The 27,385-nt window shown below is 52.3% G+C and overlaps 1 protein-coding gene across 1 annotated transcript; it reads left to right on the plus strand.

Moving 5' to 3' along the window:
• The first annotated feature begins 1,301 nt into the window (after nt 1-1,301).
• On the plus strand, nt 1,302-26,088 carry NCAN (neurocan). Its single transcript, XM_030305234.1, has 15 exons — nt 1,302-1,389; nt 5,829-5,908; nt 6,781-7,194; nt 9,455-9,629; nt 9,740-9,867; nt 10,432-10,725; nt 11,613-12,200; nt 12,400-13,872; nt 17,760-17,876; nt 18,918-19,031; nt 20,596-20,754; nt 21,762-21,844; nt 24,235-24,379; nt 25,100-25,282; nt 25,816-26,088. The coding sequence occupies exons 2-15, from the start codon at nt 5,836-5,838 to the stop codon at nt 25,959-25,961; spliced, it is 4,092 nt and encodes a 1,363-aa protein (XP_030161094.1). The 5' UTR covers nt 1,302-1,389; nt 5,829-5,835; the 3' UTR covers nt 25,962-26,088.
• The last annotated feature ends 1,297 nt before the right edge of the window (nt 26,089-27,385 follow it).

Raw genomic sequence — 27,385 nt, forward strand, 5'->3', positions numbered from 1 at the left:
CCACAAACCATGAGATGATGACCTGAGCCGAAATCAAGAGTGAGATGCTTAACTGACTGAACCACCAGGTACCCCCTCCCCCACCCCAGTGTGTCACTTTGGCCCCTAGAGCCATCACTGCCCAGTGCATCCCATCCTAAGCTGAGAGAAAAAAACCCTGGGAAGGAAGGTGGGGGAAGGGCTGATCTCTTTAAGCTTTTGTCCCCACTCATTTCCATTATTTCCAGCTTTCATTGCGGTAAAGCACACAGAACACAAAATTTACCATTCTAAAGTGTACAATCCAGGGGCATTAATTATATTAACATTACTCTGCAACCCTCACCACTATCTAGTTCTAGAACATTTTCATCATCCCCAAAGGGAACCCAGTACCCACTTGCAGTCACTCTCTATTCCCCTTCTCCCCATCCCTGATAAATACCCATCTACTTTCTGCCTCTGGATTTGTCCGTTCGAAACATGTCACATAAATTGAACCGTCCTGTGGCCTTTTGTGTCTGGCTTCTTCCAATCAGCGTAATGTTTTCGAGGTTCACCCATGTTTAGGGGGCGTTAGTACCCCATTCCTTTTCACGGCTGAATAATATTCCATTGTGTGGCTCTAGACTTTTTAAGGTTGCGGTCTCCCTGCGAAGACACACACGTGCCCCCTGCCCAAAGCAAAAATATTCCTGTGACAGCAGGACTCCACAGTCAGTGCTCCACAAATGCTGACTGGATCAAGGAATGAATGAAGAGAATGCTATGTTCTGGCTGCAGGCTGCAGCTGGTGGAAACGGCTCCAGGGTGCGACACATCTGGGCTCCAACGCTGGGAGTCTCTTACCAGCTGTGTGACCCAGCGATCTTCCTTTCCTCTCTGAGCCTCAGCCTCCTTTCTCTACACGGACTAAAACAGCAACTATAGCCCAAACTGCTTCAAGTGTGAGCCCTAGAAAGGCAGGCAGCCCAGGGTTGGAATCCCAGCTCTGCCCGTCCCCTATGCGTGACTCTGGGAGCTATTTCGTCTCCCCGAGGCTCAGTTTCCACGTCTGTAAGGTGGGACAGGCCCCCCGCGGGGCGTCTGGGAACATTTAATGTGACTCTTGGGGCAGATGGGCGAACGCGCGGGAAATCAGACGTAGTCTTCCCCTGGGTGGGGTGAGAGGTGGAAGAAGTGGGGCGGGGGGTTTTAGGTAGGGAGAGCCCCCTCCCTCGCGCCGCCGGAGGCCTCCAGCAGGCAGGGGCGCATGCGCAGAGCAGCCCCGCGGCCCCTTTATAAGCGCTGAGGCGGCTCTGGGGCGAGCGGAGCGCAGGGCGCAGGGGCTGGACCCGGCGCGAACAAGACAAGCCGGAGCGTCCTTTGTGCCGGGCGACCGCCCCGGGATGCGTCCGAGCTAGGAGTCAGGTGGGGGGTCCGTCGTGGGGAGGGGGCCGCGTTGGGAGAGAGATCCGCGGAATTAGAGACGAGCACGAGATAGGGGAGGGGGCCTGGGATCAGAGAGAAGCCCCCAGAACAGGGAGGGGGGCTGAGAGGGGGAGGGGAGACCCAGGTTAGGAAGAGAACGCAAACTGGAGGGCGCTTGGGAATGTCAGGGGGACTCGGATTTGGGGGTCAATCCTTGGGTTGTCCGGAGAATGCGGAGACGATTCCAAGGTGGGGAGGGGGCCGGGCTGGGGGTGGGTCTCAGAATTGGGGAGGGGGCACTGGGAACCAAGGCTAAGGGAGGACACACCGAGTTTAGAGAGAAGAGGGGGACATCCAGATGCTATATGGGGGGGGCTCCATAACTGGGCATCCCGCTTATCTGAGCTGAGGCACCCCAGGATTTTAAGTGGGGATTCCCAATTTGCAGATGAATGGAGGAATCCAGGCTGGACTGCAGCGGGGAAGGGGGCCCTCCAGGTTAGCCTGAGTCCGATGGAAGGGGGGTCTTCCCTGAGTGTGAACAGCAGTGGGGAAGGGGCGCCCTACAGTCTCCCTCTTCTTTTGGCCCAGGTCCTGTCACCACATCCTGATTCAGGGAGGAGGTTCTGGGGCGGGTGGGGGGGGGGCTCCATCCCAAGGTGGTCCTTGTTCTTCCCTTGGACTTGGAGTTGGGGTGGTGTCTCTTCTCCCAGGGAGCACACTGGGTATCCCAGGTGAATGCTGGGTGTGAGTCCCTAAAACCCCAGTTAGAATCCCTAGGACCCATGAGGGGCACCCAGTCCAAAGAGGGGGGCCGCTCCCAGCACCTCCATATCTGACTGTGTCCTCACAGAGGGACACAGACTCTTGCCTCACCCCTTCAGTTCCATCTGCCCATATGGATGCTTGTGAAAGTCCTGGCTTGGTTTGGGGGCACAGGCACCGGGAAGTAGGGGGCTGGGATCCAGGGCCCAGCCTGGGCAGGAACGACCGACCCCCATTTCTGTGCACGGGGCTTTGTTCCTCTCAGCAGCATTAATGGGAGACAGCCAGGACAAGGAGAGGGTTGGCGCTGGGCCCCAGCGGGGGACGTGGGGGAAGGGCAAGGAGGGAGGGGTGGGCAGATCATGGGACCTCAGAACCCAGCAGCCTCGCTGGCTTGTGGACATTCCCAAATGGAAGGTGCCTCCCCCCCACCCCCCGCCGGAGGCAGGGGCTTTATGTGTGTGTGTGTGTGTGTGTGTGTGTGTGTGTGTGTCTACCCCATGCTGAGAGAGGTTGTGTGTCCATGGGGAGTCTGGGGTCCTCTGTGAGTCTAATGCGACTGAGGTTGTGTCTTTGTCAGGAAACTTGTGGCAGGGGCCACATCACCAGGTGGCAAAATGATGTGTGCCCACCAGTCACCAAGGCCACATTTATCCAGCCTGGTCTGTGCCAGGGGCTGGCATCACCATGTGTGAGTGTCTGTGAGAAACTGTGTCTGACGGTATGGCCTCATCGAGGGGTTTATATGGGGAGGCTCAGACTGTGGGTGTGTGTCTTTGTGCAGAAGACATGCTGCCTGCCTTGTAAGTGCCCATATTGTCTCTCTTTGTTAATGTCACTGTGAATCTGTGTGTGCGCGCGTGTCTCCCAGGCTCTGAGTCTGGGGTTGTGTGGCTGCATGTACAGCAAGGGGCTCCTCTCCATGTGATTGGCAGTGTGGACCCTAAGCATGGGGGTGTGAGATATGGTCTTTGTGCAGAGTTGGGGTGCTAATAGGGGAGATGTTGGGGTTCAGGTCCCCAAAGGGCATCCCGAGATGGTTTACTGAGCCTGGCTTCAGTTCTCCTCTGAGGAGTTCCACGATCATGCCCATACACACAAATATGCCCTGACTCCGAGGCCAGAAACAGACACATGTGCTTACGGCCCCTGTGGAGGGGCACTTGGACCCACACATCCAGAGACCACAGTGGGTTCCCTATGCTCCACGCAGCGCACAGAGCTGCTGCACACCGATGCACACATCCACACATCACAGGGCACAACTTCACATCCTTGCCTGGACACAGCACCCCGACACACACACCCAGGCACACAAAAATGCCTGCTGGCCAACACACCCACATTCAGTGCCCACTGAGACAGGAGGTGGGTCAGAGGGAGGGACAGGGACACACACACACACACACACACACACACCCTCCTTCAGCACCGCCCCTCCTCCAATGCCCCACAGGCCCCTGTTGCATATGCATGAGGCTTATGCATTATTCATGAGGGGACAAGCCCCAGACAGCTGTGTAAATGCTCACCTCTGGCTGCTCTAGGGAGGAAGTATTTTAAGAGAAGGGGTGTGGGTGTGTGAGGGTGCAAGCGGAGGGAACAGAGTGCCTCTGGGAGGGTATGTGTGTGCGTGGGAGGGTGCACCTGAAACTGTCACTGTGTTGGATCACCTCTGTACATTTGCATGTGTACATGAGGCTTTGTATACAAAGAGCTGATTTTTAATTTAACATTTCTAGCACCCCACAAGTCTTTGCTCATCCCATCCTCACCGTAACACTATGAGGTACAGTGATCCCCATTTTACAGGTGGGGAAAGTGAAGCACAGAGAATGAAGCAACTTGTCTAGGGTCATACAATGTATAGAAAGAAGCAGAGTTTTTTTTTTTAATTTTAAATAAATTTGGGGTTTGAACTCATGACCCTGAGATCAAGAGTCACATGCTCCTCCAACTGAGCCAGCCAGGTGCCCCTGAATGTAGTCTGTCCTTTTAACCATACAAAGTGTGTGTGTGTGTGTGTGTGTGTGTGTGTGTGAATTCTGTGAACTCACCTCCTCCTAAGGTCCTCCTTGTCAGGCCTTGTACAGCCATCAGAGGATCCTGCACCTGTTCAGGATTCCAAGGGGGAGAAATGAGGACAGCCGGGAATGGAGGCAGAAGTTGCTAAGGTTTACAGGTTGGTAGTTGGGGGCACCATCCCGAGGTCTGGCCTCTGATCCGCTGTGCAGCCCTAGGCAAACTGCTAGCCCTCTCTGGGTCCCGGGTGAAGCTGTGGTGCCGCTGCCAGAGGAAGACAAGGAGACCAAGTGGGCATGTCATTGCTTTGCCTCCCTAGAGTTCAGCACCACGGATAGGGCCCCGGCTGGCCTCCCAGTAGGGACTCTGGGAGCAGGGAAAGAGCACTGGGAATGGGACCAGCTTTCCTCCACAGCCCCCATGCTGGATGCTATCTACACTCCCCTCCTCAGGGCTATTCTTTTATTGGGGGAGGCTGCAAGAGTTAGATTTTTAGAGGATGCCCTAACTTGCCATCTGTCCCCACCTCCTGAGCCCCAGTGAGGGGAGTGGTACAGAGGGGCTGTGAGGCTTTGGGGAGGGACTATCTCCCCAGAGTTTCTAGTCTCTGGAAGAATGTGAGGCCTGGGAGGGCACTGCTGTGTCCCGGTGCGTGGATTGGGCCTTACTTACAGTTGGCACTCAGTAATTGTCCATTTTATGTCTGAGGGCCACAACCCCTGTAGAAGGCTGGGCCCACAACTGGAGTTTCTCTGTGGACCTAGGAGGCATCTTTGCCAGGTGGTATGAAGTCAGGAGGAGGGTGGGGTGGGCAGGGGTGAGGCCCCTTCCTCCAGCTGGGACTTGGCAGCTTCTCAAAAATCCCGGAAACCAAGAATAGAATCTTGGCGACAACCAAATCCTGGAATTGAAGCTGAGAATCGTGTCAGTCAGCAAACCCAGATTAAAGGCTGGTTTGGAGGCCAGCCTACTGCGAGGACTGGGGACCTCAGGCTGACTGGGACTGGCTACTGCCCTCCTGGAATCCTAGTCTTATGGGTGAGGCCAACATGAAAGATGGGATTTTGATCTTGGCTGTGTTAAGGTCAATAATAGTAATAACAACAGCTCAGGGGCACCCGGCTGGCTCAATCAGAAGAGCATGTGGCCCTTGATCTTAGGGTTGTGAGTTCGAGTCCCATGTTAGGCATAGAGATTAAATAAATACACTTTTTAAAAAACAGCTCAAATCTATTCTTTCATGCCAGGCAGTTCTAGGCATTTTGCACATATTGACTGTATTTACCCATCTATTCCTTCCAACTACCTGATGTTATCCCTAGCTAACCTACAAAGAAACTGAGGCACAGAGAAGCTAATCTACTTGTTGAAGGTCACACAGCAAGGAACAGGCAGATAGACAATACCAGGTCTGATTCACTTTAACACCCTTACTTCTGACTGTGAAACTTCACTGCTGGGATTCTGAAGTCAGCCGGTCCTGGGTTTGGATCCTGGGTTAACCCTTGCTTGCTGACTGTGTGACCTTGAGTGACACGTTAGCCTCTCTGAGTCTGTTTCTAGGTCTGTAGAATGGGGAGACTTGGTCCTTCCACACTAACTGGGTGGGTTGTACTCACCCCCATTCTCCCTCTGTCTCCATCTTTTTCCAGGTCCAGGATGGGGGCCACGTCTGTCTGGGCCTTGGGCCTCCTGATGCTCCAGATGCTGCTGTTTGTGGCTGGGGAACAGAGTGAGTTAGCTTGTGGGGTGGGAGAGGTTGGGTTCTGGGGGACTGACAAGATGGGGCAGCTTTTTAACTCTAGAGCTTTCTCCTGCTGGTTCCCTGGCTTGGTCTGGAGAATAAAATGAGAATAGATGAAAAAGGTCTTTGAATAGTCAAAAGTGAACAAGACACCTGAGAGGTTATTTTTAGTCATTGCCAGCAGAGGCTGGAGGTTCCTGCCTCTCACTGTTTTGCTGAGCTGAGCTGAAGAGAGAGAGAAAAAATGAAAACAGTGCAGAGATTGATTAGTGATGCCTGTCATGGGTGGGGCAATAGAAATAAGGTATGTATAACTCTCCCTGGCATCTCCCCAGTGATGGTTAAAAGCCCAGGCACTGGAAATGCCCCCTGATTTGTTCTGTGGTTAGGCAAGTACAACGATGTCTCTGAGACTCAGTTTCCTCAACCCTCCAAAAAGACGGTGAGACATGGCTACTTCTGCCTATGGTTATGAAAATCAAATGAGCTGATCGCTATGTATAAAAGTGCCCCTGTTATCAAGAAGGTACTCCTCAAACACATTTTCCTTCTAATGGCTGCTTCTTACTGGACTTTGGGGTTAAGTGACTTTCCCATGACCACACAGTGAGTCAGTGACAGAGTCAAATCCCTGGCAGCCGGGGTCTGGATTTTGAGTGGATGCACCGCTATGAAGGCATGTGACTCCACTTTTGCTCACAGATTGGGGTGCACATCACAGATCTGTTCACTGCATTGTGATATTGTAGGCAACCTAACCTCTCTGGCTTCAGCCTCCTTATCAGTAAAGTGAGAGAAATAGCAGTCTCTGCTGGTCTTTGTCGTTGAGTCAGGTCCTCTTTCCACCTTCTCCACTCCAGGCACACAGGATGCCACTGCTGCTGCCTCTGCTGCCGCCAACAAGGGGCTCCACATGCAGAAGGTGGGGTCGGGGTTGGTTCGGGCTGCGCTGGCAGAGTTAGTGGCCCTGCCCTGTCTCTTCACCCTGCGACCATGGCCAGATGCAGGCCGAGAAGCCCCTCGGATCAAGTGGACCAAGGTGCGGACTGCATCAGGCCAGCGGCAGGACTTGCCTATTCTGGTGGCCAAGGACAATGTGGTTCGAGTGGCCAAGGGCTGGCAAGGACGTGTTTCACTGCCTGCCTACCCCCGGCACCGGGCCAACGCGACGCTACTACTGGGACCACTGAGAGCCAGCGACTCTGGGCTCTACCGCTGCCAGGTGGTGAGGGGCATAGAGGATGAGCAGGACCTCGTGCCCCTGGAGGTGACAGGTCAGTTGAGGACAGGGGAGAGGACAAGGCTGGGAGGGGAGGTGCTGAGCCTGAAGCTCACCCACAGAATGTCACCTTAGAAATCACTCCCTGAACAATGATTCCCTTTCAATTCTTCTGACAAAGTAAAGTCCCAAAGAAAGTCTCCAGTGCTACCCTTTCTTTAATACTTCTCTCTCTTTTAGCTAAGACAAGGCAGTTTCTGGCTCCATCTATTGTGGACCACAGTATTTTATAGGATTTCATAAGCTTTTTTTTTTTTTAAGTTTATTTTGAGAGAGAGAGAGAGAGAGAGAGAGAGACAATGCAAGTGAGGGGGGGGGGACAGAGAGAGAGGGAAAGAGAGAGAATCCCAAACAGGCTCCACACTGTCAGCATAGAGCCCAATGTGGGGCTGCAATCCACAAACTTTGGGATCATGACCTGAGCCGAAATCAAGAGTCGGATGCCTAACGTACTGAGCTTCCAGGCGCCCCTCCTAACCTTATTATAAGTCCCTTTCATGGTTACGTACTTTCACATAAGACAAAGGATATTGACTTTCTGTTTAAAAATAGGAATACAAGGGCGCCTGGGTGGCTCAGTCAGTTGTGTATCCAACTTTGGCTCAGGTCATGATCTCATGGTTCGTGAGTTCAAGCCCCACATGGGATCTCTGCTGTCCACGTGGAGCCTACTTCGGATCCTCTGTCCCCCTCTGTCTCTGCCCCTTCCCTTCGCATGCTCGCTCTCTCAAAATAAATAAACTTTAAAAAAATAAAATAGGAATACAAATTTCCTTTTACAATAAAATGATGTTTTTTTTTAAATAAGAGTGAGGTTTTCTTTTCATAGCCAACTGAAAATATATATTAAGTAAGTAACAGTCCTCAAATACCTGTTTAACCAACTCCTGTATTAAATTCTTTCTGTTGAAATAGCCAGTGTTTCTCTTTTCCTAACTGATCAAGGTGGACAAAACAAAACAAAACAAAAAGTTTTTTAATTATTAAAGCAAAGTCCTACTAGCACAGGGGTGGCACAGTAGACGCTCCATAGGTAATTGACAAATGACTCAATTGACAAATGAATGGATTGTTGTGTGTAAAACATCCTGTGGGTTCTTGCTGGGAAGTCGATTTACCTTGACCTATGCTGGCCATGGGCAAATCCCTGAACCACCTGTCCTGGAGCACAGTGTTCTCCCACCCAACAGTGTCTCACTGCATATTTTATGGGGTCAGCCAACTGTCCCTTTTACACGGCCTCGCTGCCCAAAACTGGTATACCTTGAAGAAAACCGATAAGTGATGAAGGAAGTAAAATCTACTTCTGGGATTGTTCAATTCATTCATTCAACTGAACGTGTATCGAGCACCTACCTACCACATGCTAGTCTGGTGCTGGGAACATATTCATAACTGAGATGCAGCCACTGTCTTCCAGGAGCTCGGAGTTTGATAAAATGGAATCGAATGTTTCATTCCTTTGTCTTGCTCAGCCATTTCTTCCATCCTAAATCAGAATTTGAGTCACAGCGAGCCCATTATTTATGCTTCCCATCCTGGCTTACAAGTCACCTCCTCTAGGAAGTCTTCTGTGACTCCATTCCCAGGCTGGGCAAGAACGACTTGATCTCCATTGCCACCTGTGCTTTCCCTATCAATACATGTACTTAATTCCTTTGTTTTTGTTTTTAAGATTTTATTTTTAAGTAATCTCCACACCCAACGTGGGGCTTGAACTCACAATCCCAAGATCAAGAGTCATATGCTTACCCTGCTGAGACAGTCAGGCACCCCAGCATGTACTTTATTGTTAAAAGGAAGAATCTCCCTCTTCTCCATGCCTCCTGTCACCTCCAAGGTCTAACCCTAGGCATGAAGAGTGCTATCTTTGGAGTCAGATCATCCTGGTTATGAATTTTGGCTGTGCCTCATACTGGCTGTGTGGAACGGAACATGTGCCTCAGCGTCTCTGAGCGTTAGTTTTCTCCTCTGGAAATGGGGATAATCACAGTGTTGTTGTAAGATTTCATTGAGATCTTGCTTATAAATGCTTTCTACATGGTAAACATTAGACACATTTTAGCCCTTTATGGTCATCGTTACCAATTTCCTTATTTAAAAATGGGGTCATATCAGTCTGGCATGGTACAGAGCAGCATAGGGGAGCAGGCTTATTATTATCAAACTGGGAGAAGGGGCATTCTGCAAGAAGGAGGTCAGTTCTTGAAGATTGCAGCATAAGTCAGCCCCCTATCCTGGATGTTCCCCAACAGGTGTTGTGTTCCACTACCGGGCAGCCCAGGATCGCTATGCACTGACCTTCGCAGAGGCCCAGGAGGCCTGCCGTCTCAGCTCAGCCACCATTGCAGCCCCACGGCACCTGCAGGCTGCCTTTGAAGATGGCTTTGACAACTGTGACGCCGGGTGGCTCTCTGACCGCACTGTTCGGTGAGGGGGTACACAGGGTTGGGACATGGAGACCTAGCTCCTGGGGAAAGATGGTCGTTGGGGGCCCCAGGCGCACATATTTGAGAGGGACCCCCTCCTTGTCTTGTCAGGTATCCTATCACCCAGTCCCGTCCTGGTTGCTATGGCGACCGTAGCAGCCTTCCAGGGGTGAGGAGCTATGGGAGGCGCGACCCACGGGAACTCTACGATGTGTATTGCTTTGCCCGTGAGCTGGGGGGTAAGTCTGGGGCTGGCAGGACCCCCCACCCTCACTCCCCTGAGTACCTATTACCCTCCCCAGCCCCCATTCCTCCCTAAGTCCTTGCCTAGCTCTCCTAAGTCTCATCCCTCTATAAACCTGCAGCCAATATCTGGGCTCACCCTTCTCTGAGCTTTCCTTCCCTCCCTGAGCCCCTCTCCTTCTCTGTGCCCCTTCCCTCTCTCTGAGGCCCTGTCTCTTCTCTGAGACTCTTCCCCTCCCTGGCCCCTCTCCCTATTCCTACCCTTCTCTTACTCTCTGAGCCCCCTCCCCGCGCCAAGATCCTCCCTTTCTCTGGAGCCCAACACACTCAAAGGCCTGTTACCTCATTTGTAAAAAGAAGCTAAGGCCCTCTTCTTCCTAGCACTGCCTGAGAGGTAAAGACCACAGCGCGGGCGGGGGTGCGCACAGCGGCGGCTGTCGCCGCCTTATTTAGCCACCACCCAAACCCGGCCAGGCTGGAGTTCAGAGTGGGACCCCCTTCCCGGGCTTCAGGGGAGAATTCCCCAGGCCCGCTTGACCTTCGCTCGCGCCTTCCCGCAGGCGAGGTCTTCTATGTGGGCCCGGCCCGCCGCCTGACCCTGGCCGGCGCGCGTGCCCAGTGCCGCCGCCAGGGCGCCGCGCTAGCCTCGGTGGGACAGCTGCACTTGGCCTGGCACGAGGGCCTGGACCAGTGCGACCCGGGCTGGCTAGCCGACGGCAGCGTGCGCTACCCGATCCAGACGCCGCGCCGGCGCTGCGGCGGCCCAACCCCCGGCGTGCGCACAGTCTACCGTTTCGCCAACCGCACTGGCTTCCCGGCGCCCGGAGCGCGCTTCGATGCCTACTGCTTCCGAGGTGCGTGTAAGGTCAAGCCCCTGGAAAGTGCGTCCCCTGGCAGCCACGCCCCAAAGCTATACATCCAGGTCAAGGCCACGCCCCTGGGAATTTTCCTTTCTAGTGGAGGCGGAGCCCAGACGGAGGAGAGACACCCTTGGAAATACGCTCTGAGATAAGCCATGCCCTCGGTGAAGCCCACGCCCCTTTCCCTAGGAGCCCCGCCCTGGGGGTAGGATCGGGGCCCGAAAAGGCCAAACTCTGGCGGGGAAGTTCCGTTGAGAGTGAGCTGTATCTCTTAAGGTCCCTGAAAGACACGCTTCTGAGTGGAGCATATTTTAGCTGGAGCCTTGTGCATAAGCATCCCCGGAGGAGGAAGTGCTGTTCCATTAGCCACGGCCCCAAGGCAAGGCCACACCTCCAGGGACTAGGGATGACCCTAGTCCTTGGAGTGGGACCAAAGTTGCAGAAGCTGGGAACCTGACTCCAAGGACCTAAGACTAATGTGTAAGAGGGAAAAAAATCCCTTTGTAGGAAGGCCACGCTTATTAGGCGCTTCCTCCCCCTGGGGGAGAAGCTATGGTCCAGGTCTGACCTGCCCCCATGAGAATTGGCCACTGCCTGAGCTTTACCCAGGAACCTAGCTGTCTCTTGACCCCTCCCCATGACCAGTTGACTGACCTTGACAGTGGGCCCCAGCCTGAACAGTAGGAGTGTTAACTTCACACCTTCCTCTCTCTGGGTTTAGGGAGTCCCAGAAACCACGCAGAGATTTTAGAGACAGAGGGGCACAGAGAAACAGAGAGACACAGACGGTTCACGCTGCAGCATGCTAGAGTGGGGGTAGACTTCAGGAAGAACTTCCTGGCCAACCTTCCTAACACAACCTTTTCGGCTTTCTCCCACAGCTCATCATCCTACACCACCACATGGAGACCCAGAGACCCCCTCATCTGGGGATGAGGGGGAGATTCTGTCAGCAGAAGGGCCTCCAGCCCAAGAAGTGGAACCCAGCACTGGGGAGGAGACGGTCACCCCTGACTTCCAGGAGCCTCTAGTATCCAGTGGGGAAGAAGAGCCTCTGATCTTGGCAGAGAAGCAGGAGTCTCAGGCGACCCGCAGCCCTGCTCCTGGAGGCTTCATGCTAGCCTCAAGGCCCCCCCGGGAGGCTGAAGAGGTGTGGCCGAGCACAGTGGCCCCCAGCCCTAGCAGCCCCAGCACTGCGGTGGGCGCTCACACGGAGGCGACTCCAACTGGCCCCGTGCCCAGGAGGAGGGGACGCTTTAAAGGGTTGAATGGGCGCCACTTCCAGCAGCAGGAACCCCACCGAGGCCTGGAGGTGGGGCTTGAGGCCAGCACCCAGGCCCCGACCCCAGAGGCTGCTGGGAATCACGTGGAGCCTCTGCTGGCCACAGGAGCCACAGATGCTTCAGGGGATAGCCGGAGCCAAAGCCCTTGGGCTGTGCTGACCAATGAAGTGGATGTGCCTGGAGCTGGTGAGTGGGGTCCAAGGGAGAGGTGGGACCTGCCTGGGGGTCTGAGGAGGACAGGGGAAGAGGTTCCAAACCCCAGCTGGGTCCTCAGGCCTCACCAAGCCTCAGAAACCCCCTCCTCCTTGGGCCTGGGAGCCAACGGGACTCCACAGAAGGAACTGCTGAGAGATCATTAGAATCACTCTTGTTGATATTGTTGCAGGTTCCCCTGGTGGCAGGAGCCCCCCAGAGCCCTGGCTGTGGCCCCCGACCGTGGCCCCACCCAGCGTCCCAGGCCCCAGCAGCGTTGCTGGCCTGGAACTAGAGGAAGCCAAGGGCCCCAGTGTGAGGCCAGCCGCTCCTGAACTGTCCTGGTCTCCCTCAGAGGTCACTGCCCTAGAACCCAACCCCTCAGAGGGTCCCAGCAGTGCCCCCTGGGAGGTATCCCCCATGGTCACTTCCCCAGACTTTCCTGTCGTGGCCATGCTTCGTGCCCCCAAACTGTGGCTTCATCCAAACCCGACGCCCCTCCCCACGCAGGCCAACAGGGTCAAGGGGCATAGTGAGGCCGTGGCTTCTGCACCACCCTCCCCTGCCTCAGACACTGAGGCTGTCCCCCAGGACCCTATCTATCTAGAAATGCATTCCTTGCCCCTCTCCTCAGGCCCAACAGGACAGGGTAGAGAGGCCACACCCCCGACAGTCAGCGGCCACAGAGCAGGAAGTGCAGTAGCTCCTTTGCAGACAGCCACAGACACACAAGCCAGTCCTAACTCTCCCAGGGCAGACTTGGGAGAAATTGGGGGGACCAGCCCTACTGGGCCCAGCAAAGCTGAGCGCCCCAGATCCAGTCCACAAGCTGCTGTGGACAGGAATGTGGCGGAAGATTTCACCGCCACTGAGACTGCCACCGAGCCCACGGGAGTGAGAGACATCTCGGGGTCTGAGTCTGGGGTCTTCGGCACAGCAGAAAGCCCCACTTTTGGCGCTCAGGCCACCACGGACAAGGCACAGGGCACGTGGCCCTCACTGCACAGTGAAGGGCTGGACTCCCACCCCCCATCTGCACCCTCGGGTGTTCCTAGAGTCCTCTTGATTCCTGGGGTCACCCCAAGTTTGGAGCCTTGGGCCACTATAAATGGAGAAGCCGTGGTGGGGCCCACAGATTCCACGGCCACACTGGCCCCCAGTGATGCTGGTGGGATTTGGGCACCTGGATCCCATGTGGTTGAGGGAGCTGAAAGCCCCACCCTGAGCCCTCGAGTGGCCGTGGATTCAAGCGTAGTGATGTCCCTCATGTCCGTGGACGAAGGGGACAAGGCTGGAGTCCTGGCCATGTCCACAGTGGCCTCCTCGAGCTCCCAACCCCATCCAGAGCCGGAGGGCCAGATGGTGACCCAGGGAATACTGGGAGCCTTGGCCCCTTCACAGGACAGCAGCCGCCCAGGGGAGCCTGTTTTTCCTCCTTGGACACCAACGGCAGCCAGCACGGACAAGCCTGTCTCAGTTTCCTCAGGAGAGCTTACAGTGCCGGGTGACTCTCCCAGCACCCCACTGCCGGCCTCCCTGGGCCCAGAGGAGTTTGAGCTGGAGGTCCTTTCAGGGAGCCCAGGTGTGGAGGGCTTCTGGGAGGAGGCAGCGAGTGGAGAAGAGCCGACCCTGCCAGGGACCCCAGCAAATGGAAGTACAGAGGAGGGTGAGTTCAAAGCTTGTGACCTCATCCAGCCCACTGTTGTCAGGGCTTGGGGACAGGGGCTGGGGCGCCCAGATCTGGGAGGAAGGATTGTTTTGGGGGGCCTGGGAAGGTTTCTAGCAGGGGATGATGCTGGAGATGGGAGCTCACTAGGCAGAGTTGAATTGCGGAAAGGGTGTTCCTGGAAGAGACCAGGAACCTGGGCTGGAACACCAGCCTGGGCAAAGGCCAGGAGGTGAAGTTACACCTTAGTTTTGATGCACGGCGAGGGGGGAATAACGAGGCGTTGGGTGGAGTTTGATTTGGGGGATAAATCACGTTCATGTCCACTCTGAGCCAGACGGTGCTGTGCAATACTGGGGTCTGGCCTTCAGTGAAGCCTCAGTCTGGGAAGACAGAGCTGGACACAGGCACCCCGACGCGGGGCTGGAGGGAGGAAGCGTGACAAAGAGGGCTTTCTGTTCAAGTGGGAATTGCAACTGGGATTCAGTGATGGTGGATCGTCGGGGGGGGCCTCAAGCCACAGGGAAAGTGGGTGCTGGGAAGGGGCAGGAGGGGTGGACATCACCCCCGTTTTATAGAAAGCAAAATAAGGCTTAGGGAGGTATACTGCCTCCTAGTCAGTGGCCAGTGGCCAGACTTCAATCAGAGCCCAAGTCTGTGGAAGCCTTAACTGTTCTGTGCCTAGTGGAGTCCAGAGAAAGCCAAATGCCCTGTTTCCCTGGGGCTAGGTAAGCCCACTAGCTCAGCCTGCAAATTTTGGCTTTTTTTTTTTTTTTTTTTTTTTTTGTCAATTGAGCTTTAAAAAAAAAAAAAGCAGCAGCAGCTAATTAAAAAACACTTATTCTGAGTTGCAAAACACTCTTATTAACACAATTGGTTTTACACTTGCTCCTTTTTTTGAAGGCAAGGTGTAGTGGCAATGCAAATAGCAGATGCAGGGTTTCGTCGCCCACCCTGTCACCTCCGGCCCACCCTGTCACCTCCGGGGCCGTCTCCAGGACTACAGCCTTTTTTCTTAGATGCCCAGGAGGCAAGCAGACCCTGGGCAGGGGCGCAAGCGTCACTAAAGACTGCATGCTTGGCTTGTTCTAAGCACTTTACTGCAACCAACTTGGTGAATCCTTATGATGTCCTTGTGGAACAAGTTCTAGTAAGATCCTCACTTTACAGATGGAGAGACTGAGGCACAGGGAAGTCAGATGACTTGTGCGGAACCTTGCAGCCCGAGGAGTGTAAATGATAAGATTTGAATCCAGGCCATCTGACAACAGTCTGTCTCAAACACTAGGGCATACAATGCATATTTCATTGGTATAAAAAACAAACGCCTGAGGTCTTGAGGAGGGGGTGAGCTCACCCAGGGAAGGAGCAGAGAAGAGACTGGTGGGCGGGATGGGCAGAGGGAAGGAAGCTCCAAGCCAGAGGAGCTAGAAAGGGGTGAACAGAGAGGTGGGAGGACAACCATATATAGGGGTGCTAAGGAAAGTGCTTTGGGTGGAGCCCCTAAGACTACAGCTGGATTTGTCTTGGACTTTGCTGCTTTCTTGGCTCTAGACTGAAGCCAGCGGCAGCCTGGGTGGAGGGAGGCAGCCAACGCTGGGGGAGACCCAGGCGCCTACCCACCCGCCTGCTTGTAGCAGAAATGCTAATGAAGCCAAAAATAAATGCAGCACCAGTGAGCGACTGAGTCACCGCCAGCCCGTGGGTAGGTGTCAGCAGCTCAGGGCACCTGGCGGGGCTCACGCGTCCCAGCACCCAGCAGCCCCAGGCGTGTGCACACACGTGCAGGGGTGATAGCAGGGACAGATACACCAGCCCCAGGCCCCTCTGGGCCCACCACCCCCGGGACAGGCTCCAACCTCTACAGAAGGGCCAGCAGCTATCTTCATTTCATTCAGTTAATGAGCAATTATTGAGTGCCCGCTGTGTTTCAGGCCCCATTTTGAGACCAGGTCCCTTGTCCTGTGGAAGCTGACATTCTAGGGCAACATTCTAGAACTTTCCCAGTGATGGAAATGTTCTGGAGCTATGCTGTCTAATATGGGAGCAACCGGCCATGTGTGGTTACTGAGCCCTTGAAATGTGGTTAGCGTGACTGAGAAACTGCATTTTTACTTTTATTCCATTTGAATTTAAACTTGAATAGCTATATATGGCTGCCGTGTGGAACATCACTGCTCTGGGGGAAGGTGCTGACAAATAATGATGATCTTAGTAAATAAGCAAATTACATTGAAAGTTAGAAAGCGATATGGGCAAAAGAGAAAAGTAAACCAAAGGGTGGGGGATGCCCATGGGTGTTTTCTAGTTTTAGAAGGGGGGTCAGAAAGGCCTTTCTAACCAGATGAAATTTGAGCAAGGCTGAAAGGGGGGAGGGAGGAGCCATGCAGAGATCTAGGGGAAGAGCATTCCAGGCAGAGGGAAGAGCCTGTACAAAGGTCCTGAGGCAGACCTCTGCCTGGCATATAGTAGAACAGCAACCCCAGTATGGCTGGAACAGAATGAGCCAGGGGAAGAGAGGAGGAGGTAGGGCAGGGAGATGTTGGGAAAGAATCACACAGGGTCCCATGGACTGCAGTGAGGACTTTGGCTTCTCCTCTGAGGGTATTGGGGGAGCCATGGAAGGACCTAGGCAGAGGAGGGACATGATTTAACTCAGGTTTACATAGGCTACCTCTGGCGACTACAGGGAGAACAGAGATCAGACGGCAGAGATCAGACCAGGGAGGAGTCAACTGCTTATTACCATCTTAATATCTTGTGAGGCCTTGGGCCAAGAAACAAATTCAGAAACAAATTCTAGGTTATAGGAGTTGGAGAGGGGGACCTTAAACTGGGCTTCCAGAACAGAGCCTGGGAGGCCAGTCTTGGTTCTTGTACTGTTCTGCTGTGTGGCTTCGAGCCAGGCCCTGCTCTTCTCTGGGCCTTGGTTCTGGTGTCTGTGCAGTGGAGGATTGGACGCTGCCCTGATAAGGGATGGGGGTTGGCTGGGATAGGATGAGAATTCTCGCTCTGTGCCTCCCAGGCTCCAGGGTGGAGACCACCCACCAAGGCATCGGGGCCTCTGAGATGGGGAGGGGAGACTCAACTGCTTCCAGGGAAGCCCAGCTGAGGGGGGAAATGGTGGGGGAGGGGGACAAGGACACATACTCCTCAATGCTCCCTGAGTGCCAGATCCATACAGAACAATGCTGAGACCTCTGAAGATGCCTCAAGCTGATATAGACAGAGCTGGACATGGCATTATGGTCAAGACCGGGAGAGGGATGAAGTGTTTTGATTTCTATTTTGTGGATGAGGCAACTGAAATTCAGAGAAGTAATTTGTCCAGGGTCCTTAATGAGTGGCAGAGTCAGGGATTGAAGTAACCTCTCTGATTCCAGAGCCCGTGATTATAACTACAATAATCCAGCACCTCTCCAACCACTGCATCAAAAAAGACTGAGCCACCAGAATGAAGGAGGTGATAGTTCTCACTCTTGGCTAGTGCTGTTCGTACCCTACTTGGGACCTTACCTCAACCTCTGTGCTCCAAGTTGTGAGAAGTGCAATGGCCATCAGGCCATGTCCAGAAGAGAGGGACAAGTCAGGGAAGCTCTTAAATCCATGTTCTGGGAGACTTCCCAAAAGAAGCTTTAGGAAGCCAGTTCCACTACAGTCTGTTTCCATAAGCAGAGTGGCCCACAGATACTCTGGGGCAGTTCCTGAAAGGAAAAAGCTCCTCATTAGAGGAGAATGCAAGAGGAAACTGACAATTGCAACTGCCTATTGGGAAGTTATAGAGGGGACTCCACAGAGAGGGTTTGGGGGAGTCCTAGGTCTGGATGCCAGGAAGGCAGACGACATGGTGGCCTGCCTCCTCTCTACACTGCCTGTCCATCCTGCAGCCCCCTTGGATCCCTGCGAGAACAACCCTTGCCTGCATGGGGGCACCTGTAAAGCCAACGGCACCGTGTACGGCTGTAGCTGTGACCAGGGCTTCGCCGGGGAGAACTGTGAGATTGGTGAGTGCCCCAGACTCAGGATCTGAACCTAGACTTGTTTGGATCAGAACCCTGGGGTCTACCTCAGCAGTCCCCATGAGGACTGAGGGATAAAATGCCGGCTTCAGATGCTCCCTTCTCCTCCCCCTTTCTTTGGATCCAGTAACTCAGTCCCAGTTAGGTGAACCAGCACCAAACAGCTGAGCTCTTGTCCTGGGTACCATGGCTCAGGTGTCCTGCCACCCATCACTACCAGGCAGAGATGAGAGGAAAAGACAAATGATAAGGCTCAGATTCCTCCCTGATCCAAGGGGGTTCTTCCTAGCCCCAAAGCCCAACACAGGGAATATGACAAATTAGGAAATTTTAACAATAAATATAAATGACATAAATCTTGAGCCCTGCACATTATTTCATTTCACAACCATACTAATTATAGTATTATAACAATAAATATAAGCAATGTAATTTCGTGAGCTCTTCCATGGACCCTCCACCGACAACCACTCTTGAGGAGGTGCTATTATTATCACCATTTTGCAAAAACGAAAATGAGTCCCAGAGATGGGAAGTGACTTGCCCAAGTCACTCAGGCACAATCTACGCAGAAATTGGTTGAATGAGAGCTCAACTGATATCTAGTTCAACTGATTTCTAGCTCTACCTACAAACAGCTTTGTGCCTCTGTGCAAGTCCTTGCAAATGTTACGGAACTCAGTTTCCCCAAGTTCCACATTCTGGTAGGACCCTCCATCTTCAACATTCTAGGAGTCTGTTTGCCAGAGTATAACCTTCACTCTTCTGAAGGCCAGTGGAGCATTCCACACATTCTGGCTCTCAGCTGGCCCAGTGGCATCTGCTCTCATTAATGCTAATTCATGCTAATTGTTTGAGGTTCCACCCCCTTGGCCTCCAGAGTCATTGGGCCATCTGTGCAGACCACCGTTGCTTCACTCAGGTCCAGGATGGATGGTAGGACCATGACCTCATCTTCTGCCCGGTTCCTTGTGGGGACTGGGAGCCCAGGGGAGCCTGACCTCTAACTCAGTCCCACCCCTCCAGATATTGATGACTGTGTCTCCAGCCCATGTGAGAACGGAGGCACCTGCATTGATGAGGTCAACACGTTCGTCTGCCTTTGCCTCCCCAGCTACGGGGGTAGCCTCTGCGAGAAAGGTGAGTCTCTACCGAGACCCCAGAAACAGTACCAAGAGGGGGCTGGTTGCTGGGCCACATGTTTCTCACATATGCTTCAGGTCTCCATCTCTGTTTCTGTGGCCGTGAGTTGAACAGATGACAAATTGTTGTTTGGGGATAAAATTCACGTAACATAGAATTAACCTTTTTAGAATGTACAACTCAGTGGCATTCCGTGCATTCACAATATTGTGCAACCACCACCTCTAGCTATTTCCAAGACATTTTCATCACCCCAAAAAGGAGTCCTATATCTATTAGCAGTCACTCCCCATTCCATCTCCCTCAGCCCCTGGTAACCACTAATCTACTTTCTGTCTCAATGGATTTGCTGGTTCTGGATGTTTCATATAAATGAGGTCATGCACTATGTGTCATTTTGTGTCTGCTTTCTTTCACTCAGCATGATGGTTTCCAGATTCATCTACATTATAGTGTGTATCATTGCTTCATTCTTTTTTATGGCTGAATAATATTCCATTGTAAGGAGATATCACATTTTCTTTATCCGGTCATCGCTTGGTGGATATTTGGGTTGTCTCCCCCTTGTGGTTAATATGAATAGTGCCACTATGAACATTCATGTGTAAGTTTTTGTTTGGACAACGTTTTCCTTTTTTCTCCCCCCATCCTTTTTGGTGTATATTCAGTAGTACAATGCCTGGATCGTATGGCAATTCTGTGTTTAACATTTTGAGGAACTACAAGGCTGTTTTGCACAGTGGCTGCACCATTTTACATCCCTGCCAGCGATGTACAAGTGTTCCAATTTCTCCACATCCTTGCCAACGTTTGTTATTTTCCTTTTTTAAAAAAAAAATTTTTGTTTTAAATGTTTATTTATTTTTGAGACAGAGAGAGACAGAGCATGAACGGGGGAGGGGCAGAGAGAGAGGGAGACACAGAATCCAAAGCAGGCTCCAGGCTCTGAGCTGTCAGCACAGAGCCCGACGCGGGGCTCGAACTCATAGACCGTGAGATCGTGACCTGAGCCGAAGTCGGAGGCTCAACTGACTGAGCCACCCAGATGCCCCATTTTTTTTTTTTAATTCTATCCATCCCAGTGGGTGTGAAATAGTGTCCCATCATGGTTCTGATTTGCGTTTCCTAATGACTAACCATATTGAGCATCTTTTCATGTGTTTATTGGCCATCTGTATATCTTTTGCGGAGAAATGTCTATTTGAGCCTTTTGCCGGGAGAGAAATTTTAGGGCTTCCTGAGACCATCTCCTGAGTTCCCAGGTCCACACAGAGGGTGTGGCCAGATCAGAGGAGACATCAGAGTTGGGATGAGAGGGATGGGTGTAATGATCTTCAGCTGAATATCTTCCTGCGACAGAGAAAGAAGTGAATATGGGGGGGAGAGGTAAAAAGGGTGGGGGGACAGAGCCTCAGGAGGATGGGGGGAGGAAGAGGGGTGATCTGGCCCCACAGTGACCTTGGTTTTGGCCTTCTCTCTGGTGCGCTGGCTGTGCTCATGACCAGCAGGGCAGGCCTTGACACAAGGCCAGTCTCCCTCACGCTCCCATCCCACCTCCCAGACACAGAGGGCTGTGACCACGGCTGGCACAAGTTCCAGGGCCACTGCTACCGCTACTTTGCCCATCGACGGGCGTGGGAGGACGCCGAGAGGGACTGCCGCCGCCGAGCGGGCCACCTGACCAGCGTCCACTCACCCGAGGAACACAGCTTCATTAACAGTAGGGACTCTGGAGTGGGCGGGGTGGCCCTTGCAGTCCCTTTGCCAGGGCATCCCCTAGGGTCCTGAAGACACTACCTTTCTGAAGCTGTGTTTATTAATGCTAGCCCTGACCACTTGAATTCATATGTCCATTTATTCACTTGTTATTTCATACTTCACTTCATTCATTAACTCACCAAATATTTACTGAGTTTCTGCTATGTGCCAGGCACCGTTCCGGGCATTGGGACACAGCAGTGAGTGAGACGCATATTGTCCTGTCTGCAGGGATTGACATTCTTGTAAGGGCTATAGGCAAACAAGTAAATATCTAATTAAATAAGTCTATACTATAATTTAGCTGGTCCTAAGTGCACTGATGACAAGTAAAACAGAGCCAGGGGAAAGAGGGCAATGAAGAAGCGTCTGTGACGTGGGGGATGAAATGAGGAAGGAGCTCTGCATAAATCTAGAAAAAGAGTGTTGCATCAATTAAATCTGGCATTTATTGATTTATTCATTATCCCTCTGCCATTTGTTCATCCATCCAATGATTCACATTTCCCCCATCCCATCCCCTGTTAATTCTTTCATTTGTTAATTCCCTGGTTCCTTCATTTTTGTTTTTTCCCCTCAATGTAATCAAACACATGCTTATCCTTGAGGACACTCAGTGACTGACTCCCTCACTAGGTCTCACCCGCCTGCCTGGTCCAGCCCGGCCTGCTGGCTCTCCTATCCCTTACTCTAATTTCTGCAAAACCTGATGAGTCTCTGTTTATTCCTTCCTGTGGCTATTTGTTTAAGCCACTAATCGTGGCAAGACTGGAGCCTAATTCCAGCCCTTTTCATGCCCCTCCCACCCTCATCGGCTTGGGAAGGGGGGGGGGACACCGCCTTCAGCCCACACAGAGGCTGGGGGAGGGGCTGGGTCCTCCCCTCCCATACCTTCCACCCCTCCTCCGGCCCACAGCCTAGGCTGGGGGAGGGGTGGGCACCCAGCCCTCAGGATGCCCCACCTCGCAGGCTTTGGGCGTGAAAACACTTGGATCGGCCTGAATGACAGGATCGTGGAGAGGGATTTCCAGTGGACGGACAACACGGGGCTGGTGAGTGGCAGGAGCCAGGCTTGGGTCTCCCTAGAACAATGGGATGTGTATAAGCCGCGTGGGCTCTGTGCTCTGGCCTGACTTTACCCTCTTGTGCAAATCAACCATGAAAGTTCCTCGTGGCTCTGAGATTGGGAAAGGAGCTTCAGCGAAGTTCCAGGTCACCCTTGACTTCCCAGCCCTGTAAACACCCGGCCCACCCAGTGACTGAAGTTATAAACGTAGGACTAGGGCCTGAGGTCTCCTCTTGCTCGCTGCCGGGTCCTCCAGCCATGGGCTTTAAGATATTCCCATTTCCCTACAGCCCCCTGCCTGACCAGCCTCCCTTATCACTCACCGGGACCCCTGCAGCAGCCCCCCAAGCCCCACCTTCCAAAACACACGCTTGCTACCTACCCTCTAGCCCCTCCACTTGGCCGCCAGGCGGACTTTTTAAAAAATTGTGGTGAAATTCATATAACATAGAATTAACCATTTTAAAGTTTTCTTTTTAAAAAAAAATGTTTATTTATTTTGAGAGAGCACACGATTGGGGGAAGAGCAGAGAGAGAGGGAGAGAGAGAGAGAATCCCAAACAGGCTCCGCGCTGTCAGCAAGGAGCCTGACGCATGGGGATCGATCTCAGGAACCGAACGATGAGATCATGACCTGAGCCGAAAGCAAGAGTCAGGCACTTAACCGACTGAGCCACCCAGGTGCCCCCAAATTAATAATTTTTTTTCCAACGTTTATTTATTTTTGGGACAGAGAGAGACAGAGCATGAACGGGCGAGGGGCAGAGAGAGAGGGAGACACAGAATCGGAAACAGGCTCCAGGCTCTGAGCCATCAGCTCAGAGCCCGACGCGGGGCTCGAACTCACGGACCATGAGATCGTGACCTGGCTGAAGTCGGACGCTTAACCGACTGCGCCACCCAGGCGCCCCCAAATTAATAATTTTAAAGCGTATAATTCAGCGGCATTTAGTATCTTCACAATGTTGTGCGGCCATCGCCTCCATCTGGTCACAGAATGTGTCCACCCGAAAAGGAAAACCTATACGTGGGGACCTTTTCAAAATCATAGACCAGGATTCTCCCTGCTTCAAGTCCTCTCAGGCTCTCTGTTGTTCTCAGGATAAAAATTCACCTCTTCCTGCGGTGAAACACAGTCTGGCGGGCCCACAAAAAGTTAAAGTCAAACACAGAATTGCCACATGACCCAGAAACTTCGCCCCCGGGTAGGTACCCAAAAGAAGAAAGAAGGTCTCTCACTCAGATATTTGTCCACTCGTGTCCACAGCAGTACTCGTCACAGTAGCCAAAAGGTGGAAACAACACAAATGACCATCAAAAGATAAATGCATGAACAAAATGTGGTCCGTCCAGACGATGAATACTATTCAGGTAAAAAGCTGATATGTGCTACCATGCGGATGAAATTTGAAAACCTGCTCGGTGGAAAAGGCCAGAAGGCCACAGAGTGTATGATTTCGCTTACGTGAAGCCTCTAAAATAGGCAAACTCGCAGGGACAGGACGTGGATCAGTGGTTGCCAGGGGCTGGGGGCAGGGCGGAATGGGGCGCGATCGCCAATAGGGAGAGAGTTTCTGTTTGAAGGGACAAAAAGGTGCTGGGATTAGACAGTGGTGATAATTGCACAACATTGTGGATCTTATTAATGCCAATGAACCGGACACTCAAAAATGGTTAAAATGGTCAATTTTACGTTATATGTATTTTACCACAGTTTCAAAGCGTCCACCTCCTCGGGCCGCCTGGGTGGCTCAGTTGGTTAAGTATCTGGCTCTTGATCTCAGCTCAGGTCTTGATCTCGGGGTTGTGAGTTCAGGCCCTGCATTGGAGCCTGCTTTAAAATAAAAAGTAAAAAAAAAAAAAATCCACCTCCTCTACCGCAAGAACTGGCCCTTGCCCACCCACACTCACCATACCCCAACTCGGTCCAGCAGCTCCAGCCCCACTGGCCTCTGTTCTATTCCTCAAACAGGATAAGCACCGCCCTGCCTCTGGGCCTTTGTGCTAGCTGTTCCCTCTGCTTGGAATTCTGTTCCCTTCCTGCATCATTTCTACCCTTGAGTCTTCAGCTATCCGCTTGTATTCTCCGGGAATCCCTCCTGGACCTTTGCTCAACTATTTATCTCAGAGTGACCTAGGTGGAAAATTAGACTGTCAGGGAGAAAGGAAGCAGGTAGGAGGGCCAAGGAAGAGGGCACTGCAGCCTTGCAGCCAGAGGAGGGGTGACTCCGGGTGCAGTGGAGGCCACCATCCGGCAGAACGGTGCCCGTTGTAGAGATAGAAACACTGAGTCCTTCGAGTTTGAGTAGGCTGGCCAGGGGAGTCCTGCAGTAAGCAGGGACAGAGTCTGAGCCTCTCTGCTCCCTATTCCTGCAGCAATATGAGAACTGGCGGGAGAACCAGCCTGACAATTTCTTCGCGGGTGGGGAGGACTGTGTGGTGATGGTTGCACATGAGAGCGGGCGCTGGAACGACGTTCCCTGTAACTACAACCTCCCCTATGTCTGTAAGAAGGGAACAGGTATGCCGCTACCCTCCCCACCACTTGCCTCTGCCTTTCACGGGGCCCTTGTTCTCTTTAAATGTGTAAATGTAAGTCAGCCCTGCCCAATTTTCACTACAGTGCTGTGTGAGAGTGCCCATTTTTTCCCGACCTTTGCCAACTCTGTGTGTTCTCAAATCTTTTGTTCTTTGTTCATCTGGGCGGTGAAAAAAATAAGATCTACTTGCTAGGGGAGTTTGCGTGCCTTTAAGGATGAGAATAACCGACTGTTCATAGGTTCATAAGCTATTTGGATGTATTTATTTTCCTGTGACCTGCAAGTTCACCTCCTTTGCATAACGTTCTATAGGTTTGTTGGTCTTATTGATTTGTGAGAGCTCTTTACATATTAAGGAACACTTATATGCGTTCTCGTGTCCACCTTTCTGTTACACTTTTGCTTATTCTTACTTATGTGTCCGTGACAGTTTTCATGTCCTTTCTTCCTTTCCTTTACTCATATTATTCTTATCTCCCACCTTCATTGCTATCATGGGTAAGGATTAAGGAGGATGGGATGTGTCCAGGAGGTTCCTGCCCCTAAGGATCTCCTGGGTTAGGTAGAGGAGACAGACACTGTCACTTCAATTGAGTAAAGAGCAGGACCTGCTGATGGGTATAATTATTCCCAAGAGAAGAAACCAGTTCAGCCCCAGACTTGATGGTCACTTCCCTTACCAGTGGTTCCTCTGTCTCCAGTGCTGTGTGGTCCCCCTCCAGCGGTACAGAATGCCTCACCCATTGGTGCTCGCAAGGCCAAGTATAATGTTCATGCCACTGTACGATACCAATGTGATGAAGGATTTACCCAGCACCATGTGGCCGTCATCCGATGCCGGAGCAATGGCAAGTGGGACCAGCCCCAAATCGTCTGCACCAAACGTAAGTGGCTGTCCCCAGACACCCCAACACAGGTTTCCAGTTATTTGTGGTCTCCAATTAAAATGTCATATTACTGGGGCGCCTGGGTGGCTCAGTCAGTTAAGCATCCAACTTCAGCTCAGGTCATGATCCCACAGTTCATGAGTTCGAGCCCCACGTCAGCCTCTGTGCTGACAGCTCAGAGCCGGGAACCTGTTTCGGATTCTGTGTCTCCCTCTCTCTCTCTCTCTCTCTCTCTCTCTCTGCCCCTCCCCCACTTGCGCTCTGTCTCTCTCTCTCAAAAATAAATGAACATTAACAAAAATTTTAGAAGCAAAAAACAACCAAACCAACAAAACCCCCCCGTCATATTGCTACACACTTTCATCTGGCTGAATGTCTGCCTGATAATGCAGCCTTGCAGATAAGTGAGAACTTACCAGCCTGCCTGGTGTTTCCTTCGTTTCTCCTTCCCATGAAAAGGCCCGCTATATCAGGCCACCCGCCTCTCACCACCTTTTGCCACTTCCTTGTCCTCCCTCACTTCCCTGCAGCCAGACGGTCCCATCGGATGCGGCGACACCATCACCACCACCAGCACCATCACCAGCATCACCACCATAAATCGCACAAGGAGCGCAGAAAACACAAGAAACACCCAGCAGAGGACTGGGAGAAGGAAGAAGGGAATTTCTGCTGAAGAACCAGGCAAAAGGAAGCACAACCCCTTTCCCACACCTTCCCCGGAGCCTTCACCTGGGGAGACAGAGCCCAGAGAAAAACAAGAGGGTCTGGAAGTCCCTGAGCCCCAAACCACACCCCCCCACCCCCCCACCCCCCGCCTCCACAATCCTTTGTAAAAAGCTCCTCTCTCCTCTTTCTTACATACACAAGGTCCTCTTGGCAGGCATAGCCATGTATCTGAAAAGTCAGTTCTAGTCAGGCTGAACTCTGGGACCATCTCCCAGTGAAGGGAAGCACAATCAGCAAAGATCATTCTTTGCATTGGTTAAGTCTTTTGTTGGCAAGGCTGATTACCAGTTGTTGAAATAAGGCTTTGATGAAGGTGCAAGAGTGTATGTTTGGGTTCACACTAAGGAATTGCTTTTCACACCAGAAGATCGGGCTTAGTAAACTGTCAGATGTGCAGGTTTACTAAATGCAGGCTGAAGCTTTTAGTTAAGGTCATTGGCTTTGGGAATAGAAAACTCCATGGAAGCACACTGCTTGAACTTGACAGCTGTCTTCCTTCACCCTGGACTTCAGCGCAAGTTCCTTCTCTGGTCTTGGTGGATAAATGGAGTATGGAACTCCTATGTACTGAATTTTAGGAATGTTTTTAGAATAACCTCCTTCTGTGCCCTCAGAGTTAGGGGTCAGAATAGTCAGAGCAATATACGGGAATAGAAGGAAGGTGTGTTGCTTACCCTCCCAGGTCTAGTCCAGTGCTGAGATTTGGTGGTTCTGTACGTGTGGTGAATCTCTCTCACACACACAGATGAGAGGATGTTTAGGGCTTGATGAGCCCAGATTTCTTCCCCCTCCATCTCTCAGGGAGACAAAGAACCTCCTTCCTGGATCAAGGAGGTGCCAAGTTTTCTAGCTCAGTGCCCATCCCCGTCCCTCCAGAGACATTGGTAGTGCCCCTGCCCTGGGTCCTGCCCCCACTCCTGCCCCATCCCTGTCTTCATTCATTGCCTGGTGGACTAGAAATGCTTAAAACTTGAAGTAGTAACATCTTCCTGCGGTCATGTTGTAGAGAAATGCACAGTGTTAAAAACTGAAACACACACACACACACACACAGACACACACATTTTTCTCTCATTGCTTTTTAAGAATCTTTTAAGTGGGAAAGAACGGACTAAATCTGTTCCCCCAATTGGCAACCTGTAAAATAGTTCTCCAAGCCAGAGACCAGGATTCAGCTCTTTGATCTCTGGCAGGGAAAACCCCCATGGTATCCTTCATGTTTTGTCCCCTCTGAACTCCTCTCCTCTGGGAAAAGTCTGTGGATCTGTGTTAAAAATTACAGTGGGGAATGGCCCTCTGCAAGAAAGAAAAATAAGAAAGTAGATGGTCCAAGGGTTCAGTAGAGAAAGAAATGTGTTGATTGAGCCTATA

This window comes from Lynx canadensis, chromosome A2, assembly GCF_007474595.2.
Source record: "Lynx canadensis isolate LIC74 chromosome A2, mLynCan4.pri.v2, whole genome shotgun sequence".
Classification (NCBI taxonomy): Eukaryota; Metazoa; Chordata; class Mammalia; order Carnivora; family Felidae; genus Lynx; species Lynx canadensis.

What these genes read in the sequence shown, in the direction of transcription:
- NCAN (XM_030305234.1), top strand. Translation starts at nt 5,836, where the DNA reads ATGGGGGCCACGTCTGTCTGGGCCTTGGGCCTCCTGATGCTCCAGATG. An exon ending in GTTTGTGGCTGGGGAACAGA is followed by an intron (nt 5,909 to 6,780) that starts GTGAGTTAGCTT and finishes TCTCCACTCCAG; the next exon opens with GCACACAGGATGCCACTGCT. An exon ending in CTTTGCCCGTGAGCTGGGGG is followed by an intron (nt 9,868 to 10,431) that starts GTAAGTCTGGGG and finishes GCCTTCCCGCAG; the next exon opens with GCGAGGTCTTCTATGTGGGC.